Source organism: Artemia sp. Qi Xiang Cuo, chromosome 12 (assembly GCF_049724085.1).
Source record: "Artemia sp. Qi Xiang Cuo chromosome 12, ASM4972408v1, whole genome shotgun sequence".
NCBI lineage: Eukaryota > Metazoa > Arthropoda > Branchiopoda > Anostraca > Artemiidae > Artemia > Artemia sp. Qi Xiang Cuo.
The window spans coordinates 12,042,234-12,064,458 of NC_142805.1; the positions used below are offsets into that span (position 1 = coordinate 12,042,234).

At 33.3% G+C, this 22,225-nt stretch overlaps 1 protein-coding gene across 1 annotated transcript; it reads left to right on the top strand.

The window, feature by feature from the left end:
• The first annotated feature begins 710 nt into the window (after nt 1–710).
• LOC148945791 (uncharacterized) lies at nt 711–10,887 on the top strand. Its single transcript, XM_089098332.1, has 5 exons — nt 711–819; nt 5,560–5,730; nt 8,836–9,056; nt 9,140–10,064; nt 10,149–10,887. Exons 1-5 carry the CDS (start codon nt 777–779, stop codon nt 10,268–10,270), a joined length of 1,482 nt encoding a protein of 493 aa, XP_088954458.1. The 5' UTR covers nt 711–776; the 3' UTR covers nt 10,271–10,887.
• The last annotated feature ends 11,338 nt before the right edge of the window (nt 10,888–22,225 follow it).

Consider the following 22,225-nt stretch of genomic DNA (forward strand, 5'->3'; position numbering starts at 1 on the left):
GATTCTTAAAAAGGCTGCTAGGCATTCCAACTTCCAGTCAACTGAACCCCCTCAAATGTTTATGCAGCCACCCCTTCCATAACAAGTGCTTCTTTAAAAAAAAGAACTATACAATGAAGTCTTATGGCTCTTTACTATAGACAACACTACATCATTGCCTCTGATAAATGCTATGTGTAAAGAATGGGCAAAATGTATAATTTACAACCCTTTCTTTGGGCTGTTGGGTTCTTGACATCCCGGAAGGTATAATTATTGAGCTTTTTTACTGTTTTAAACAAAATGATTGTTTTCAAATTTTAATTGGTTTTGAGGATGTCCCCTCTTCCTTTGCATTTATTACCTTAGACCTTAGTTCTTCCAGTGGCTCTAGAGGCACACAGGGCATCAGTGAGTAGTCCCAATCTTCTCTGAAGTGGGCTTCTGAGTAGATGTCCTCCCACTCTGAGATGAGACCATCAACAATAAGAAAAATGTTATTGCTGTTGTCCACTATCAAAATTTGTTTGTCATTAGATTGGTCTTGAATGTTTGAATTTCTATGCTTTTTATGTTTTTATCTTCCAACTAATTTCTATGTTTTGTGCTCCTTCATTTTCTTTTGAAGATTTGGTACCATTTAATTATTTACCATGTAATTATGGTAAATACCATACCATATAATTATGGAATGTAGTATCCATTAATAATTAATTAATTATTCAAATTCTAGAGATTTCTAACTGACTAGAGCAGTCAAGAGAGACTTACTGTTTTTTTAACTCTATTGATGAAGTATGGAAACACCCACACTTTTGGCCATGACTGCTGTTAAGCAAGGTAATTGGTAGGCCTATTATTTGTGTTTGAGACAATTTGTTGCTTATTTCTGCTATTTTTTTTTATCAAGAATTAGGAAGCTTGCTTCAATTCCCAACTTATTTCTGCAACTCTAAATTGAAAAATAAATTATACAAACTATTAAACATAACTATTGTAAAAATAACTTTTTGCAAAGAAATTTTCCAAACTGAAATCTTGCTAATCAAGTCCTTCATGCAATTTGATAAACGATTACCCTCAAATTAAGTATTTGACTATTTTTTAAAGTAGAGTTTTAACAGTTTTGTTCCTAATTTAACATGATTTTAAGTTACCATTCGAAAACTTTTAGGTACCATTCCATTTAACCTCAATAATAGTCAGGATTTTGGAATCAGCATGCATAGAAAAGGGTTTTTCACTGGACAGTTTTGTAGGAAATGCACTATAAAATTTTGGATAGTGTTTGCTGAGGTTTGATCTTTACTTGTTTGCAGTGGAAGGTTCTATCCATGAAATGTAAAAGAGAACATATGATCTAAGGCGTTTATCAGATAAACTGTGCCAGGAGTCCATTAAAGAACTCAAGCTCCTTAAAATAAAGAGTCCAGTTTCAAATTAAATGTAACAAATTTCCTCTTAGTAAAAACTTTTGATTTGTCACAAAGCAAATAATCAACAACAAAATAAAGACATATTTCTTATTGTTAAAGGGATGCAAGAGAAACTGAAAGTCTCTAGCACAGGGTTCTTAACAATGATAACCTGAATTGTGTAGTTTTTTCCTTTTTATGTCAATTCTTTGGTAGGCTTTTCTTAAAAATTCTCAAACCTTTGCTTCAATCATTAAAAGCTATTATGCTGAGAAATTTAACAAATTGTTATAACTTATAGTCCCAAAATTTTAACAACGATCAAGCTGAATTCTGTGGATTGTGATGAACCTACGGTTTCATCAAAATCATCCCGGGAAAAAATAGAGCATATATCTGTGCTACACTTGCAAAAAATGTGATTTACCGTGTTATTCAAGTCGTGGCATCCAAATCATCAGCTTAGGGTTTTTTTTATGGGAATACTTCCATTAGTGTGCTTTTATTGCAATTTGACTTTAGATGGTTTTCAGATTCTTTTGTTATTTTAACAAATAATTTTAATGATTAAAAGCTACCATTCCAGTTAACCTGAATAATAGTCAGGAATGTGGGAATCAGCGTGCATAGAAAAGGTATTTTTACTGAAAACTTTTGTAGAAAATACACTTTAAAATTCTAGATACTATTTGCTAAGGTTTGTTCTTTACTTGGTTGCAGCTGTGGGTACAACCATGATATGTAAATGGGTCTCTTTCATCCAGCAATTGCCAAATAAACTATTGAAAAAGTAGTTTCTTCAAAAAAAGAGTCCAGCTCAGAGTTAAACGTAATAAATTTGCTGAGACTAAAAGCTTATAATTTGCCACACAATTATTACTATTTGATGTCAATTCTTTGGCAGGCTGCTCTTAAAAATTCTAAAAATTTGTTTCAATTTAAAAGAATTACTATGCTGCTAAATTCGACAAAGTGTTATAACTCATAGTCCAAAAATTTTGAATAACGACCAAGCTGAATTTTTAATACGATATTAAATAAAAAAACAAGTTTTTTAAACTGAAAGTAAGGAGCGACATTAAAACTTAAAACGAACAGAAATTATTACGTATATGAAAGGGACTGTCCCCTCCTCAACGCCTCGCTCTTTTCGCTAAATTTTTTTTATTGTTTTAAAAAATAAAGTTGTGAGACAGAGTCAAACTTTCGCGTAAAGAGCGAGGCGTTGAGGAGGGGACAGCCCCTTTCATATACGGAATAATTTCTGTTCGTTTTAAGTTTTAATGTTGCTGCTTACTTTCAGTTTAAAAAACTTGTTTTTTTTATTTAATTTCTGATCGTTTTTTAGTTAATGCAGATTTTATTTTGGCTCACCGTCATTGAATAAGTAGGCCTAAACAAAATTTGCATAAAAATTTTACTTTTCTTTTGCTAAATGGCTGTTTCTAAATTTGGTTCTGACGTAATTTACAAATTAACTTACGTAACGAACTTCTATATTTGTATATTTCTCTTCTGGCAAAAAATACAAAGTTGCAGATTTTTGCAGAAATGAGCTTGAAACCTATGTTATAGGGTTTTCTGATACGCTGAATCTGACGGTGTGATTTTCATTAAAATTCTTTCACTTTTAGGGGATTTTCCCCCCTCTTTAAAAAATCAGGTAAATTTTCTCAGGCCTTTGATGAGTAATACTAAACTCAATAAAATTTATATATTTAGAATCAGCATTGTAAGCCCATTCTTTTGATATATTTATTGACATCAAAGTTCCGTTTTTAAAAGTTTCGATTACTATTGAGCCGTATCACTTGTTTTTTTTATATTGTTTTTTTTTATTACGTATATGATGGGGTTCTCCCCTTAGTCAATACTACGCTCTTTACGTTAAAAGTTGAAAAAATTTTAATTCACAAACCCCTGAATCACAAAGGCTGTTTAATTAGAATAGATAGCTCTTTTGAAAGCACTATAAAAACTGTAGCGTAAAGAGCGAGGTATTGACTTGGGGGAGAACCCCCTAATATACGTAATAATTTCTGTTCGTTTTAAGTTCTAATGTTGCTTCTTACTTTCAGTTGAAAAAACTTGTCTTTTTTAATTTAATTTCTGATCGTTTTTTAAATAATGCTTGGAAATCCAGCGCCTCCTCCATAGAAATGTCCCTTACCCCGAAGAAACATCCTCCACGGAGATTCTCCCGAGTAACCCCCTCCTCCAGCCCCCCCCCCCCCACCAGAAAAAAATTCTTCCTGAAATGTCTGTATACTTCCCAATAACCTTTACAATATGTAAGCAATGGGCAAAGTTCATAACTTGCAGCCCTTCCACTGGGAACTGTGGGGGATTAAGTCATCGTTAAAGACATATTTATTAGATTTTTGACTATGCTGAACAAAATGGCTATCTCAAAATTTTAATTGGGTGACTCAGAAAAAATGAGCGTGGGAGGGGGCCTAGTTGCCATCCATATTTTTTGGTCACTTAAAAAGTGCACTAGAACTTTTAATTTCTGTTCCAATGAGCCCTCCTACGATATTCTAGGAACACTGGGTCAATACGATTACCCCTGGGGAAAAGAAAAAAAAAACAAACAAATAAACACGCACCCGTGATCTTTCTTCTGGCAAAAATGCAAAATTCCACATTTTTGTAGATAGGAGCTTGAAACCTCTACAGTAGGGTTCTCTGATACGCTTAATATTATGCTGTGATTTTCGTTAAGGTTCTGTAGCTTTTAGGGGGCCTTTTCCCTTTTTTTTCGAAAATCAGCCAAATTTTGTGAGGCCCGTAACTTTTTGATGGGTAATATTAAATTTGATGAAACTTATATATTTGAACTCAGAATTAAAATTTGATTCTTTTGATGTATCTATTGATACCAAATTGATCCGTTTTTTAGAGTTTCGGTTACCATTGAGCCGGGTTGCTCCTTACTTACAGTTCGTTACCACGAACTGTTTGATTGGATTTTTTCTCTAGTCAAGAAATACCCAATGCTAAAAAGTAAAGGTTTTGATAAAAATATTTTTTTTTGAATTCCCTTCATTGTTTTCTACTAGGAGAGGGATAAATCAAGACGGACTACAAACGCCTAGTGTATTTATAGCTCTCTTACAATTCAATGTTATAAAATTAGACGACAACATGATATAATTTTCTAGCTAAAGTTTAAATCCATCAATCTTCAAAGTACAATTCGTAAATATTGTATGCGGAGTTTTCTAGATAGAAAATTGGCTGAAAATCTTGAAGCAAGATCAATCCCCCTATTTTCAACAAAAGTCTAGAACAGTGATGATCAACCTTATATTATAATGGCCTGTATTATCACTTGAAATAAAATACACGGGGAAATTTCAAGTGAAAGTGACTAGTGGACCGCATATAAATCCCAGGTAGACCGCAGTGCGACCCGCGTGCAATAGGTTGAACAGCCCCAGTCTAGATCTTGCCCGAGGAAAAATACTAAGTGATATCATAATTTTGACAGAGTGAATTGATAGATTGGAAACGAATGAACCTAATCACATAAATATATTTTTCTTTTCGGCGTAAGTTACAGCAATAGGCTTGTTTCAAAATTGCTTTCACTTTTTTCTTTTCGCTGTTTTTCTAAGAATTTGTATTTTAGTTTTCACCCTCTAAAAGCATCTGATGTTCAAGATTGAAGATTGTAAACCTCCAACCAAAAAAATCCAAACTTTTTCTTTTAATTCTCATAAATATGTTTTCTTTATAAACTTTTACTGTTAACATAACCCAAAATAATAGTCAACTGTTTTGCCACTCTGCATCGTCACCTGAGTGGTGAATCACCAATCAGCTAAAAATCCCATATTTTCCTAATTAGCCAGTTTTTTTTCTAGATAATTCTTAAGCTTTCTGTTACTATAGGTCGTTGGATCTTCACTAGGAAGCAGCTATTGGTTCAACCTTAATGAAAAAACTTTTGACAGACCCTGCGATAATTGGCCATTACCATCATAATATAGTTTCTTTTCCAATCTGATGCTCTTCCTGTTTTGTATGTATTTACGAAGTGTCTAGATACTGAGAGGATCATTTTACCTGTACTCATCATCGAACTACCATATAAAAATTATGTGCCAGCCGACTAATTTTGTTTTCTGTGTTTTTATTAGATTTTTATTTTTTTTTGTAGAAGATGAAGATGTATCCTCAAATGATGATAAGGATATATTTGGAAGTACACATCCTATGCTATTAATGAAACAAGAAGCCAAACATTTTTCTATTTCTACTGGCATCTCTGGAGATTGTAATCATAATGCTGACCCTATTAAACTGGAGTTGAACACTGACGAGGACGAAGGTATGCTTCAGATATGCTGATCTTCTGCTGTATTTTTGAGTGTCCGAATTGAGAAGGTTTATCTAAAACTTTCGTTGAAGTTGTGGTCAGGTGGGAAACATAGGTATTTATTGCAGGCAGGAAAGATAGGTATCAGCTGATTTGATTAGTTGCATTTAAAAAACAAAATGTTTAGTAAATAATAATCTCTGTTGGTTTTCATTATTAGGACATAAAATATTGTATTCCAATTAAACCCTTGAATAAACGACAAACTAAATTTTATTTGGAACGTGTTTCTCCCTATGTGGACTCATTAGAGCTCTTTTACAATTTACAAAATATGGATTTAGCTTGAATTTATCTACACGGATTAAAGATAATATGCCTTCACAATATGGATATGTAAAAACTCCATAGTTTACTCATTCTCTTCTAGAAACCCCTTAATTTTTCTTGATTTTAATGCAACACTGTCTCCAAAGAAGGGGTTAATTTACACGGGGCTCAATTGTCAAGGGTGATTTTAAAAATCTTGTTCTATATGTTTACAAGGTCTCATTCTAGAAAGGGACTCATTCACCTCTTTGAATTTGCTGGAATGCTTTCACTGATTTTTCAACAATCCTAAATATATTCCAAAAATATCTGCAAGCTGATAACAATCAACGTTATGCTAATAAAAATGGCATCTTTTTAGGATCATTATTATCAACCTGTAAATTGTGGCTTCCAAATCATACGAAATGGAACAATCAATAACGGCATCAAATCATATAGGGATATGCACATGATGGCTTTCATTTCTCAGCCTCCTAGAATATTGGTCTATTGGATTACATTCAAAGAGAATATGCTGAACATTTACCGATGTTTGATTCCAATTTCTGGATAAGGGGGGTGAAGTGGATTCTCCATTTAAAAAGCTTTAAGTATAATAGTTCCAGTATATATTTTATAATAAAGCATTAAAGGATATTAGCTTAAAAAAAAGATTAAAATTCTTAGATTTTAAAGGAGAATGCACAAAACTAAGGTGGTCAATTTTTGCTTGAGCTCCCACAACCTCTCCAAAATTTGCAGTCCTCAAATTTCTGTGGGGAGGGATATTTGCTGCCTTATTTGCAAGATTATCCGCTATTTCTTTATATTTGAATTTTCTATATTTAGAAATATGATGAAATTCAATGAAAATCTCTTTGAAAACAGATAGCCGATCTTTTGGTGTATACCTTTCAGGTTTTGATTTGGCTTAGAAGATGAATTGATAAAAGAGAATCTGTCAGGAAAAGGATGCTCTCTGAAGAGTTCTCCAGACCAATTAAGGCATCTATTGCGAGTTGCGAAGTGGACGTACTGATGAATTAATCAAAAGGGGGTAAAAATATTCAGGTCTGGGTCTGGGATACAGGCAGCTGCACCAGCTTTTGAATCTAACAGAACCCTCAGTATAAACATGCATATAATTGGGAAAAAGATATTCACACAATGTTCAAAGATTGTCTTAACTTCCTGGGCTGAATAGCATTATTTATTCAGTAGCAGCATGCTCGTATGCCACTCAACGGGAGCCATCTCCCATTATGGAGAATGACCCATCCCACATTATGGAGAATGAACAAAGAGGAAAGTACCCATCAACTGAGAAGTCAACTCCAAAAACTCCTTTAGATGAAGATTCCGGTAAGATGATACAGAAACATGGACTGTGGTTTATCAGAGGCTTTCTGGTATACAAATTGTTAACTAGCATATCCTTGTACTCTGGTGATTGCCATCTTTTCAGAAGAAGAGTTCTCTCCTGCAGTGGGGTGATTCCTGACAGGTTTCTCATTTTAGCAATTTTGGTATGCATATGAAACCCCATAGCATTTCGAACTGCAGTGTTTTGTAATTATTGTAAACAATATTATAACATTTTTACTACATAAATTTATATTATTGTAACTATTGGCAAAATACTGAATGCCATGTTCCATTTTTTCTCTTTCATAAACATTATAAAAACCAATGATTTTTACAGTTGATGAACCAATTTAGAATTAGCAAGGAGTTTTAGTAGAGCCAGTTTCTGAAAAATATTGTTCCTTTGTCATTTTATGTGATTGTGCCGTCTAAGTTTGCAATCAAAAACAACTCCCAACAACTTCATTGAAAATTCCTAATCTATAAGAGAGCTATTCAAAACAATACTTTGTATGTTTTTGTTTAGTAAATAGGATGGCTTTGGTTTTAGAAGCGGAAATAGACAAATCTAATGCTTCTGAGAAACAAGAGATTATGTGAACATCTTGTTAAAGATCTCGGACCAAATTCAATGACAATTCTGCCTGACTTTTATATTACTAGGTCATCAACATAAAGCCCAAAAGATGCTTGCTGTCACTGATACTCAGAAAAATATAGATTAAACAGAAGTGGACTAGGGATGTTCCCTGGGGTAAGCCATATCTAATAGGTTGTTCAAGTCAAAATCAAGCCATATAAAGTGAAACATGTCATGTAAAGTCAAATCAAATATAAACAGGACTTAAAATATTGCCTGTAGATATTTGAAAATGGGGTACGCTCGATAATATCGCACCACTGCATAATCTTTTTTAATGATTTTTTAATGATTCTTCTAAAAGAACAATCAGAAAGAAACCACCTGCAAACTTTGGCTTCATAAGACAGAGATAAAAATTGTTTTTATTCAGGATTTCCACAATTGTTGCATACTGCACAATACTTACTTTAAAGTTGATATGCTATAGGTGTTCTTATAGTTAATGCAGTTCTTTGAGACTTGATTCAAGTTTATTTTTGTGCCAATTAGTATATGATTAAAGTGCCTACCTGGCCATGGGCATACTCAGAATTTTTTTTTTCGTTATTTTTTTTTATATATATATGAAACTATAAATTCGTCAAAAATTTGTTTATATGAATGTTTGCTAATTTTTTGCGAGTCAGCCAAGAAATAAATAGCGAGTTAAGAGTCATTAAAATTCATTTTATAATAACTATGTACAGCTAAAAATGTAAAAATCATGACTTGTATGGTAAATTAAATAAGAGCTTAAAAAAATTATAAGTCTGTGATTCTGAATGAATTTTATATTTTTATAGTTCTCCTTGTTGCAGGGTTGTCTGATAATTATATGACCAAACAAGGACATGGATTACCTAGCATGCCAGGTCTTGCGAGAATATGTCTAAAAAAAGAAATAAATTTGAACTGTCAAAGTGAGCTACCAAGTCACATTCATGTATTTGCAGAAAAAGATCTGGCAAAACAGGAGGTTTCTCATTCTAGAAAAACACCTTTCAAATGTGATATGTGTAAGGACCGTTTTACTACAAGTGCCAGTTTATCTCGCCATCAGAGAAATCATACGGGAGAAAAACCTTTTCAATGTGATGTATGTGAGAAATGTTTTACTGCAAGTACCAATTATCTCGTCATCAGAGAACTCATACGGGAGAAAAACCTTTCAAATGTGATATGTGTAAGAAATGTTTTACTGACAGTACCAATTTATCTCGTCATCAGAGAACTCATACGGGAGAAAAACCTTTTCAATGTGATATCTGTAAGAAACGTGTTACTACAAGTAAAAGTTTATCTGATCACAAAAGAACTCATACTGGAGAAAAGCCTTTCGAATGTAATATATGTGACAAAACATTCCGCCACAAAGGCAACCTATTTATTCATCAAAGAATTCATACTGGAGAAAAGCCTTTCGGATGTAACATATGTGACAAAACATTCAGCCATAAAGGTTACCTAGTTGTTCATCAAAGATCTCATACGGGAGAAAAACCTTTTGAATGTGATATCTGTAAGAAACGTGTTACTACAAGTAAAAGTTTATCTGATCACAAAAGAACTCATACTGGAGAAAAACCTTTTGAGTTTAATATATGTGACAAGACTTTCTGCCAAAAAGCCCATCTATTTATTCATCAAAGAACTCATACTGGAGAAAAACCTTTCGAATGTGATATATGTAAGAAATGTTTTACTTCAAGTACCAATTTATCTCGTCATCAGAGAACTCATACGGGAGAAAAACCTTTTCAATGTGATATCTGTAAGAAATGTTTTGCAAGCAGTTCCTGTTTATCTTCTCACCGAACAACTCATACAGGAAAGAAACCTTTTAAATGTGATATATGTAAGAAATGTTATTCAGCAGCTTCCGGTTTATTTTATCACAAAAGAACTCATACTAGAAAAAAACATTTCGAATGTGATATATGTAAGAAGTGTTTTACTTGTAGTTCCGTTTTATCCGTTCATCAAAGAACTCATACTGGAGAAAAACCTTTTGAATGTAATATATGTGACAAAACTTTCCGCCACAAAGGCAACCTAGATATTCATCAAAGAACTCATACTGGAGAAAAACCTTTCTAATTTGATATATGTAATAGACTTTTTATTTCAAATTCCAATTTATCTATTCATCAGAGATCTCATACTGGAGAAAAACCTTTTAAATGTGATATGTGTAAGAAATGTTTTACTTCAAGTGCCAGTTTATCTGTTCATCAAAAGAATCACATGAGATAAAACCTTTTCGAATGTGATATATGTAAAAAATGTTTAAGTTCATCCAGTTTATCCAATCATCAAAGATCTCATACCGGAAAAAGACCTTTTGTTTGATATATTGTCAGAAAAGTTTTATTACTAGTGCTGGCATATCTTGTCATAGGTTTTATTACTAGTTCCATCTCTTCTTGTTATGCAAGAACTCATACTAGAGATAAACCTTTCAAACGGAATATATGTAAGAAATTTACTTCACGCACTGGGTTATCTTAATTATCTAAGAAGCCACACTGAGGGAAATCCCTTTGTGTATGTCATTTGTAAGTTCGTAATATATTTATCAAAATTTTCATGTATTATTTATCAAAAAATTCTGTGTTAGAGAAAAGTGCTTATATGAAAATTTTGTCAGCAATCCATAAGAAAACTGTTTTTAAAATGTATGCAAAACCTAAGCATATTTATAAACACATAAATAAAAGATATGCAATCTTTTTAAAGTATTAGTTTAAAAAAATATGGATTGCTTGACAGATCACATTATTAAGCATAGGAAAAATCATACAAGAAGTAAACCCTTCTTTAAAATCGTATATGAGGATTCGGAACATGAATATGATTATCTAGTAGTATTATCATTTTGTATTCTCATTACCAAAAAAGGAGACATCACTTTTTCTCATGCGAAAAAGTGTCTTTTTTCGTTAATCAACATAGGGTACTGTAATTCTCTTAAGTAAGGTGTTCTGGTGTGATGATTTTTCTGGAGCAATTTTCTTTTCGAATTGACAAGATTTTTGTGGGGCTTCAGCCTGTTTTCTGAAATTCCAATAAATTTCGTTTCTCAACAAGCCGGAAGTTTTTTTCTTTTTTTAACATGTTAAACTTTTGGTTCCTATGAGCTAGGGATCGTTCTTTATAAGATTGCTTCCAAGGATAAACAATGATTCTAGCTAAGATATAAGATCAAAAGACCTTTCATAACGAACGTTTTATCATTAAAGTATTATCTAGAAAAGGAGATATTCGGAGTTGAATTTCACTGTGTGCTCAAGACTAGAAACTATGCTCAATGCACTTTCTTCGTCTCCACTTTTGTTCTTTTTTTTTATCTGAAATGTTGTTTTTCTGTTATTTTTTATTGCAATTCTGTCTTTGATAAGCTTATTTTATGTATTTTCATTATTGCCTTTGTGTTTTGTTTTATCTAACAGGTTGCTTTCTACTGGCAGTTAATTAAAAGCATAAACTTTAATCCTATATAATATAAAGAAACATCTTATTTTTATTATTATGGGTGAATTCACTGAGAAATTTTAGGGGTATCTTTTTTTCTGATCGACTGAAACATGTTTTGGTAAAAATTATAGTTGTCAATATTCTGTAGTTTGCACACATCAGCAAATATTTTAAATAAAGGTTGTCCAAGTTCAATATGAAATTTGATTATTTCGGTATGAAAAAGCGTTATTGACATTCTTTTCCTTAGGTTTTCACAACGAAGTTCCTTAAATTCTGATTTGTTCTGCTCAATTTTTTGCAGGGTTCGCTTAGTGTCTTGCTCCTGACTGTAGTTAGAGCACAATACAATTTGTGTTATACGTAGTTTCTAAACTTGCAAACCTGCAAGCACTGTTTTTTGGATTTTATTTGTACAAATTACGAGAGTCTAGGAATTTTTTGCTAGAAAATTTTCATATTCTTTATTTTGAGTCATTTAAGATTGTTTTTTTTAAGTTGAAAATTAAGTCACGCAAATAAAGTACAGAGAAGAAATGAATAGAGTGGACAAAAAATCGCTACAAATATCACTAGAAATTACAGCTGAAAAATGTCCTAAGGACGAGAACGAAAAATTATGGATTTTAATAGATTATGAGAAACGAACAAAGTTTATTTATTTGCCTCCAAAATGGGTTTGACCGAACTGAACGTTCTCAATTGTTTTATAAGTGTTTATATCTTTTGCCGCATCGCCATTAAGAAAAAAGAGCCGGTTGAATAAACAGAAAAATAACGCTTACTACCATGGGTAGCTTGAAAACTAAGATCCCCCTAGCTTCAATTTCAAAGACCGGACTACCTTTCCATGGCAAAAAAGAACTTTGAATAGGGATAAATCCTTTTATTAGACGGTGAAAATAACATTCATGAAATATACTGGATATTTTGTGAATGGTATTATCACGGTTTAATTAAAGAATTTATTCCTATTCTAACTTTTATTCAACTTAAATTGCTGGATTCCTATTCTAAATTCCTAATTCTAAATGTGACCCTTAAGTTTCTATTGTCTTTCAAATATCGATCATGAAAACAGTTGTGAAACGAATTTGACGGAGTTGGGTAACGGAAGTTAGCCTGAACAATGGTTTTTATGCTATTTTTGTAACAGTCAAACAACTCAAAAGACAAATCTAGCTCTTATAATCTTTTTTTTCAGTTTCATACATGCTTTTTGCTTTGCCACTTACTCTGTTTTTTGCTTTGCCGCTTCTTACGTCCTTGTTGATATTCTGTTTCATCTTGTTTTCAACAGGAATATTTCAGTAAAGCGCCAACAACGCAATAGATTTTAAACTTTTACTTGAGAAGAAGGAGGCAAAACCCAAACTCTTATTTGTAGGGATTTTTGTTCGTTTCAAGCTTCATTTGTATACTCAGTTTAAGTTTCACTCGTTTCAAGATTTATTTATTCATTTATATTAGAACCTATATGTGTGTAAAAGAAAAAACCTTTTCCAAGTTTCATTAGAACTTTTGTCTCTAAATGTTTGAAATGGAACTTTCTGTCTATGTGCCCCATAATATGAAATGTTTTTAAGCGAATCCTGGACAAAGTTTCTAAAAATTAGAAAGATAGTATTGACGTTCTTACCGAAAAGCAATTTTATATATAAGAGCCTGGCTTTAGGTAGCTCTTGTGTCTCTATATACATTTAAAGTGTAATGATTTATGTTTGTGAAATACATTTTAGGATTCTTTTATAAAACTTTAGTCACTGTGCATGAGGCTTGATTAAAGCTGTCCAACCTTTTCTTGCTAAATGTAAAAAGAAAAATACCATGAGCTGAACAGCTCTACCCCACCGAAAGCTATTCAACGCAGAAAGACCTCGCTTCTTCAAAAATTGCGATGGAGAATACAAACTGATCATGCTTCGATCTGTATATTCTAACCGTCCAGAATGTCTTGAAAGAACACAGAATCGAATTCGGTGCATTTTTTATTTCACAGAATTTGATCTGGGTGGTTTTCTGGTTATTTTTCTCAATTCAAAAGACAAACAAGAGGAAACAATATGAGGAACATGGAATTTATAATTGCTAAAGAGACAACGATGCCCCTTTTTCATTACTGTAATCAGTTGATATACTTCTTAGAATAGTGACAACGCTGGAAATAAAAACTAATTAAGAATAGGAATCCAGCAATTGGAGCTAAATAAAGTTCGAATAGGGGAAATCCTTTTATTAGACAGTGATAAGAACATTTTCAAAATATCCTGTATATGTTGTGAATGTTATTGTCACTCTCTAATAAAAGGATTTATCCCTATTTGAAGTTTTATTTATCGTCATGGAAAGCCAGTGTGGTCTCCGAAATTGGAGCGTAGTTTTAGTTTTCAAACCACCCAAGGCAATGAGCGTTTTTTTCTCTTTTGGTTGTTTGATTTGTTTTTAACCTGGGTGATCGTATCAAATTTGCGGTAAGAGAATATTGAAAGAGCTCCTAAATAACGCTAAAATATTGTCGAAAAACAATATTAGAACTTCCAATTGCCTCAAAACTGTACAGAATATACTTTTGTAATCAGGTTCCATAGGCAATACAGCCTTGAGATTCCGCATTCGCCCCTAAACATAAGCAGTCGATTCAAAATCAACAATTAATATCAATTTTTGCATATTGTAGTGCCAACAATGATACACTACTGCCTAGTTTTGCTCCAGCTATTAGAGACGGGGATATTACTAATCCTTTTCGCTGGGGAAGAGGGACCTAAGGTCAGAAAGAAGGGGTTTTTCCATGAAAGATCCAACAAATCAATGCGAAAGAGGGATTCATCCCATATTGTCCCTTCATTTGGAAGATTATATTTGAAATAACCCTTGTATGTAATTGCTGATGGGTGACATCTACATTATAGAAATATGACATCTGGGACACCACAATGCTTAAGAATATCTCATAAGCTTTTACTCCAGACTATGTCAAAAGCACGTCGAAAGCAAAAAAAAAAGTTAGTATAGATCTGTTTTGAACTCTCTGATACGCTCGATTAGCTGTCTTACAGTGATTGATTGGTCAATAGTCAAGCGGCCTGGTGGAAAGTTAGGTTGATATTTACCAAATACAGAGATTATAAAGTTTGAATTTCTGCTCTGAAGAAGAACATTCATCATATTCCTTGTTTGGTGTTTTGTGAGGCTTTTGGCAGGTATTTATCATATTGTTGATTTGTGTACATGTTGATTTGACTATTTGCCTTATTTGATGTCGCACAAAAGGTCAATAACATCTTCGGGCTCCATTTATAAGTTTCGAAGTAGCACTATCTGGTGCATTTGTTTTGCCTTGTTTCAGGAATTTGATTGTAGCTTTAGCCTCTTATTGTTGTGAATGAGGAGGAAGGTCTCCATAAATGATTGGGAAGAAATTTAATATGCTTGGTTTTATCTTGGCTTGTGGGTGTAGATTTTCTTCAACATATTCTTTTTATCTCAGTAAATTCGTCTTTGCCTCTTTGGAAATTAATATTAATTCTCAGTTAAAGTCTAGTATTATCGATGTGGAAGGGTCTTTTTTGGTCAACAATTTGCTGACTGATGCTGACTGTTTTGAAAAGTTTATGGCTGTTTCCCATGTAGAACTGGGGTTTGCAGTCCCTACTCTTTTCGGAAAAAATGATTTTTGAGCACCTTTCTGATGTCTCTACACTTTCCTTTTTGAATGTGTATGAGTGTCTCAACTGCAATGAGCCGACCTTTTCTTAGAGAAATTTCGGGCTATACAGGTGGATTATATCTTCGTTTAACCAAGGCTTGTTTTGGTTTGCTTTTCTACCTAGAACATCATTTGCGGTCTCCAAGATTGCAGAGGTAGCTCTTTCTGGTAAATACTCAATTTCATCTGTATTTGTTATGTCGGAGGGTGTGCTCAGAGAGTGTCATTGGTTCCATTACGTCTTTTCTTCTATCATTGTTGCTATGCACAGTAGAGCCAAAGTCCCCCAAGTATACGAGTATATTAACTTTAGAGGTGTGGTCAGTAATGCTTTGTTGCTGGAATTAGATAAAGTTTCCATCTTTTTCACTTTGGGCAGAATCGGGTGAGTATATTTGAAATAAGATAAGATAAGATAACGTGTATTTCAAGCCAAAATGTGGCCATGTACACAAATAACATACAAGATTAACAAATTACAGCACTCGTCACAATAATAAAGAAAAAATAAAATAAAAACTACTCTCTTCTATTTGCAAAATACTCATCAAGATATCATCCCACTAGACAAATAAATTGTGACGACGTACATTTCAAGGCATCAGGAAGCAGCACTCAATCATTCCCAAATAAATTTTTCCTTACCCCCAAAAGACCTCGACAACGACTCAGACAATGCTCCAGGATCTCCTCCTCTTCTTGGCAAAGAGGGCAAGCAAACCTGCCGTCCGGGAGACTTTTACTTCTCTCAAAAACTTTCGATCTCGAACGAATCGGAAGGCAATTAGAACGTAGCTGCATCCAATATGTAAGGTATCTAGACGGTAAATTTAACTTAAAGTAAAACTCCTGACCATAAATTATCTTATTAGGTTGCAAAATATTTTACTCCGACTAGCTTTCGAACAAAGAAATGCCAGCAATTTAAAGGGAACCTCAACGATTATACGCCATAGGTAGGTTGTGGAAATGATCGTAAATTTAATATAAAATCTACTGAGGGGTAAAGTTCTAATAAATCTGTAGAAATTAAAATGATGTAAAAATATTGATACAAAAATAAGTAGGGTATAAACCCCCCCCCCCGCCAAAAAAAATTAAAAGCTGTCCACCCTCTACGAAAAATATTATATTTAATATGACAATATGATATTATCAGCCACTACGTTGGGAGGGTGGTGCGCGTCCCCACCTGGCTCCGCCAATGGGACTGACCGAATGGGTCCAACTTGTACTTGGGGATTTGTTGGAATGGCTAATCATTTATTTTGGATACTTTGCCAGGGAGAATTATCACCCTTCCCTGATTTTCGTCTAGAGGTGCAACAAACCCAAATTTTTGCTAGCAGTTGGTGGTGGACAGAGGAGAATACTGAAACAATACTCGAATTTCACTGCCAATCCGAAACTCTGCGTGACCCAGTTACAAATAAATTGCAACTTGCCTAATTTTCAACTAAAAAGTAGAAGTTAATAAAAAGGATAATGAAAGGGCCAGAGGTCTGCTTTATAGCTCCAATCATCAAATATGGAAATCAATGTTACTGATTTAAAAAAGATCCACTTTCCTTTCTTTTTGTTGAAAGGCTGCTTGTAGGGAAGGAGCAAGTATAATTTGAACTTGGCTTACAGTATGGACCTTAGAACATAATTAATTTTTTCACATAATCAAGATTTACTCATTTCAATCAAGAGTCCCAACCAATCAGAAGCAGTATATGGCTGCTACACCTTTTGAGAGGTATGCCTCGAACCAGTGAGCTGTGAAACTATCGCACTCTTCTTGTTTACGCACCAAGTATTAGCTGTTGGTAAAAAAAAAAAATAGCGCAAGGTTTTCATAAGTTTCAACCAAGTCAAGCCAAAAATTATCAATTTTGGTAAATATTGAGCAGTTTAAATTACTGACCTAGAAATAAGGTGAACATACCACTCAATGCCTTTTTTATGCTCTGAATATAACAATTACTTTAATCGCAAATTCAGTTTTAAGCCATAACAGACCTTCAAAGATGATATCCTTTTCCCTTATTTTAGATACCGCTTATATGCCTCTGTTAGCGTCACTCTTGGTTAAACTGGTTTACCCATAAATTGAATTGACTGTCACGAAATCGAGCGCCAGAAAACCCATGGGAAATATAAAATTTGGGCTATATATTTTTACATGGGGGGGGGGTAAAGTACAGCGAATTTTTAGTTGGAATGTCAACTGTAATTGTTGTACATATGATGAAGTAAGATTTGTTGTTTTTAACCGTTTTATATGGCTAAAAATGAGGGAAAAGGTTGTAAATATTCAATAATTAACATAGATGACCTACGAATAAACTGAGCATACCACTCGATGTCCTGTTTCTATGTTCTTTCTGAATATAATAATCGTTTTTGGTGACAATTCAGTTTTAAGCCTTTTACCGATCCTCGAGGAAGATAAATACGGCTGGATCCGTATATTACAGATTCAGTCGTAATAATTTATGATTTTGATCACAATTTACGATCAAAGAATGGCGTCACTCACATGAATTTCTTTTTTAGCCAAAACTAAGGGTCTAAACGAGTTTTTTTGTCATACTCGTGACTTATCTAGATCATTTTTTTCAGGCCAGTTAAATCCAGGGTTCCAATTTTCAAAAAAAGGAGCCAGTTTCAGGATAAATTTTATACATAACTAAATACATACACAGTTGCTCCTTTAAAGACAGTAGATAGATACACTGCTGAACAAAATGACTTTCCTGGCCGTATTGTAGGAGATAATGACATTGAAGAAACTGAATATACCGACTGCTGTAATGATGTTGATAGTAGCTCGGATGATTTAGACCTTGACAACGAAAGCGTCAAATCAGTACCAAGACAAAGAGGAGTTTTCACTATAGCATTGACGCTAAAAGGAGAACTGGTAAAAATACAAAAGCTGTTTAAAATCTTGATAGTGTGTACCAAATTCCCTGATTATTTTGAAGCTACTTGCAAGACATATAATCTTTGCCAATCCATCACAAAGGATATGACTGTTCGACATAACAGCAGCCTTACGATGATAGGAACGTGTTGTACCCGGAAAGAGTCATTGTGCGACTTCTTAAACCAAAACCATCGTGATGCTAAAATCATAGACCTCAAACTTCACTTCAGAGTAATGATTGGTTCATTGCGGAAAATGACATTATGGTTCTTTGCCCGTTTAAACAGGCAACGGTAGAGCTTGTAGACGGTAAATAGCTAGTCGGTATAATTATGTTTCTACAAGCTGACTTGTGTTGATGATTAAAGAATTTTAATAGCTTTGTCAGACACCGGAAAGTAGCCCTGTGACTGAGTCAAGGAGTGGCGTAAATGAATTATTAGCAATTAAGCCCAGGAGATTTTTTTTCTGTCCTTTGCTTGATATGCCACTCTTCACAAGGTCTGGCTTTTGTTACTTTTACCTGTCTTAAAAGTACACCCGGATATTATGTGATGTTTTCGTGTAAAAACTGTTTTCCTAAATATTTAATCAGTTTGTTTCTTAGCAAACAAGCAAAATGAAATTTCCTAATAAAAACCAATAAAATATTACCTTTCATACCAGAATTTTATCTTTTAATTAATTTGCACATCTGAAACATGTTTTTAAAGGTATATTGGGTGAAGTTTAGGGTCTTCAATATGACTGCCGTTAAAAGTTAATGATGAAATCTGTTTCTGCTGGCTACCTGGCAGAACTAGGTGCTCTGGCTCTTGCAGTTGTTGCCAATATGCTTTTCATGATTGCAATGGTAGATGCAACATAGTAAAGAGCGCACCACATGCCATAGTAATCAAAAGTTAAAAAATATGTTTAGAAAAAAAATGCCTAGTGAAAAAAATTGCCATCTGGCACTGATTCAGAAATGGTAACTATTATTTTGGTTCGTCTTAAAAGTAAAAGTTTATTACGAAAAGAAATTTATGGTGATTTTAAATAAAAATCTGAAACCCCTAAAAAATGATGTCAGGTCAAAATGAAAATTGTACCATTAGAATCATCATGGTTGTACAGGGAAATTACAATCTACCACCTTGAACAATATGGAAAATCCCTTTTTTGCACTGATCTGTCTCCCTTTTTTTGCTCATATTTACGTTCTTACGGCACTTTTGATGCCATTTTTCTAGCGGAAAAGCTGGGGCTAGTGAGCTACAAGAACCTTTTACAGTGATGTTTAATGGATCACTTGAAAGTTATTGCTCATATCTACGTGCCTTTTATCAATCCTTTTATTCGAAAGTGCAATATAGCACAAGAAACAACACTTTTGGTGACACTTCTTGAGTGGAAAAGCTTTGGAAGCATAAAACGGGACTATTCTAATAATTATGGTACAAAACCCTTCATTAAAAATTCACAAGAAAACCTCCAGTATACTCCTTTTCTAAGCCTCCTTAGTTAAGTTTACCATTATTGTAATAAGCAGAATTTATAGTTGTTCAATGATTTTCTATTACAATGGATCTTTCAACATACAATGAATTTATAACATTCATTATTACAATATATTTTTCAACATGAAATCCTTCAATGTCTAATCACTTCTCCAGGTGATGCTTCCATCCTTTTAGAATATTTTTAGGCAAATCCAGAGATACCTTGAGTATTCTAAAAATTCAATAAGTAAAACTCTTTTACAGTTTTAAAAAATGGTTGCCATTACTTCGTTGACAACAATTTCACGAATTTTTGGAATACCCATCGTATGGTTGTAGTGGGAAGGTAAATTTGGACCCAGGAGTCAAAATTGAATGCTGGGGCCGATAAAAGAACAAAGGTAACCCATAAAAAATAGACAATAGAAACTTCTTTGTTGGGATGTTAGGTTATACGGTGTAAATTTGTAAAACTTCATAGTACATACGGAAATTATACTAAGGGGATTTAAAACCTTAAAATTTTCTTTAGAAACATAAATACATCTAGAATACGATTCATGACACTAAAATCGATTCATGACACTAATCTTAAAAGTTATTTCTTGGTGTGCAGTCCAAATTTAATATAGAAGAGCACTCGTTTTCTTGCTAGTTCGGAAAAATTTGGAACTATACTGTCTGGATCAGAAAGATTTAACCTATAAATGTTTTTTAATTCTTTTGTGGTGAAAGATATGGGAGCTAGATAGTCTCAGTGAGAAGGAAAGCTGGCATATTTTTTCAGAGTTGTATAAAAATGATTCACTATTCATGATAGCCTATCATCCTAAGGCAGAGAGTCACCCAATAGGGGTAGTTTAGATTTTATATCAGTTCTGTGAGCCATTTGAAGGTAATTGGAGATCAAAATGATTCAAAGATTTATGACTGACCATATCCTAAGGTTTTGCAAGCGAGTTGGTGACTGAGATTCGTAATTAACAACGTTCTTAATTGAAAACGGCCAAAGATAGAGATGTTGTTGCTTTTTGGCTGTAATTTCAACCATGCAAGTGACATTTTAAGCGGAATTTCGAATGAAAATAAACATCTGGGTATTTCAGCCATATTCCTCTTAACTCTTTTTTTCTTTTTATAAAAACAACTGAATTCCAAGCAAATTGTATGTATATTTATGATATTCAGTTAAAATTACTATCGGAAAGAAAACAAGAAGTCTAGGCTTTTAGATTCTCCAGTCAATGTGCTTTCCTTGGCTACCCTAATATGACAGCCTAGACCAGAGATAGCCTAGTTAAAGTAGAATGTTACCTTAAGTTTGAGTCATTCAGGTTTGTATTTTTAGCATGGTTCTATGTTCTCATTAATATGACAACTTTTCAGTTTTCTCTCGATAATGTTCATGCTTGAAAAATATTGTTCACATAGCCTATATGTGCAGAACCAAAAGAGAAAGAACAGCAAATGCAAGCTATTTCAGCTGATCACAGGAGGCAGGATGCTAAAGTTGTTTGGTAAATTTCTACCAAATCACATTATTGACTTACACATAAAGTGAATATAGGGTAAAAAACCAGTATGCAATTGAGCAAAATTATCATAAAACTAAAACCCTCACATCTTGTTACCACAGAGGAATTGAGAAGGATTGGGTATATTAATGAATAACTAAAAGTTGAAGCTATGCATCAATATGGTTATTATTCAGATTATTTAAGATCAACCATTTGAAACTATTGGTTTATTGACTTACCTGCAGGGACCTCTTTTTGGAAATACCAATTATCTCATTTTGATTTATATATCCTTTTAGTGTTTCACTTTTATTCATATATTAACAGAAAGCTGATTTTATTCTGATTCTAGAAATATAACTTTTACTGCTTGATATTTAGTCTACAAATCACAAATATTAAATATAATTTTTCTTTTCAATTAGTTTTCAAAACAGAGACCACATTTTCAATTTATGGTGACAAATCATTGGTGAAAATTTGACCAAGAAGGCAGGGTTCTTGTTACTGCCCTAGCATTGCTTCATGTTGTTGTAAAAAGGGGTGGTCCAAAAACCCATTGCTATTTTTCCGGAATGCCAAAGAAAAGTGGTCTTTCCCTAAAAGAGGTCTTTTACCCTATATCACACAATGCCTTTTTTATCCTCTTTACAAATATAATAATCGTTTTGGTAAATATTTACCAAATCATATTACTGAGTTACAACTAAAGTCAATATACCACTCTATGCCTTTTTTATGCTCTTTACAAATATAATAATCATTTTTGTTTGGAATGACTTTCAGCCCCCACCCCTATATATACCAATTCAGGGTATATATTTGCACATTAGGGGGGTAGGGGTAATTTTATTTCTGATGTAAATGAGAGGTAAGTTTAAACTTTCCTCCCAACCCCCTAATGTGCAAATATATACCCTGAATTGGCATATATAGGGATGGGGGTAAATTTCATTTCCAAAAAAATGATTATTATATATGGATAAAGCATAAAAAAAGGCATGAAGTAGTATGCTTACTTTATTTGTAAGTCAATAATATGATTTGGTAAAAGTTTACCAGTTGTTCTTCTGTTTTTAAATTCCTGAAACCTGCCAACAAATGCTTTCCTCA

What these genes read in the sequence shown, in the direction of transcription:
- LOC148945791 (XM_089098332.1), top strand. Translation starts at nt 777, where the DNA reads ATGGAAACACCCACACTTTTGGCCATGACTGCTGTTAAGCAAG. An exon ending in GAACACTGACGAGGACGAAG is followed by an intron (nt 5,731 to 8,835) that starts GTATGCTTCAGA and finishes TCCTTGTTGCAG; the next exon opens with GGTTGTCTGATAATTATATG. An exon ending in AGGACCGTTTTACTACAAGT is followed by an intron (nt 9,057 to 9,139) that starts GCCAGTTTATCT and finishes TTTTACTGCAAG; the next exon opens with TACCAATTATCTCGTCATCA.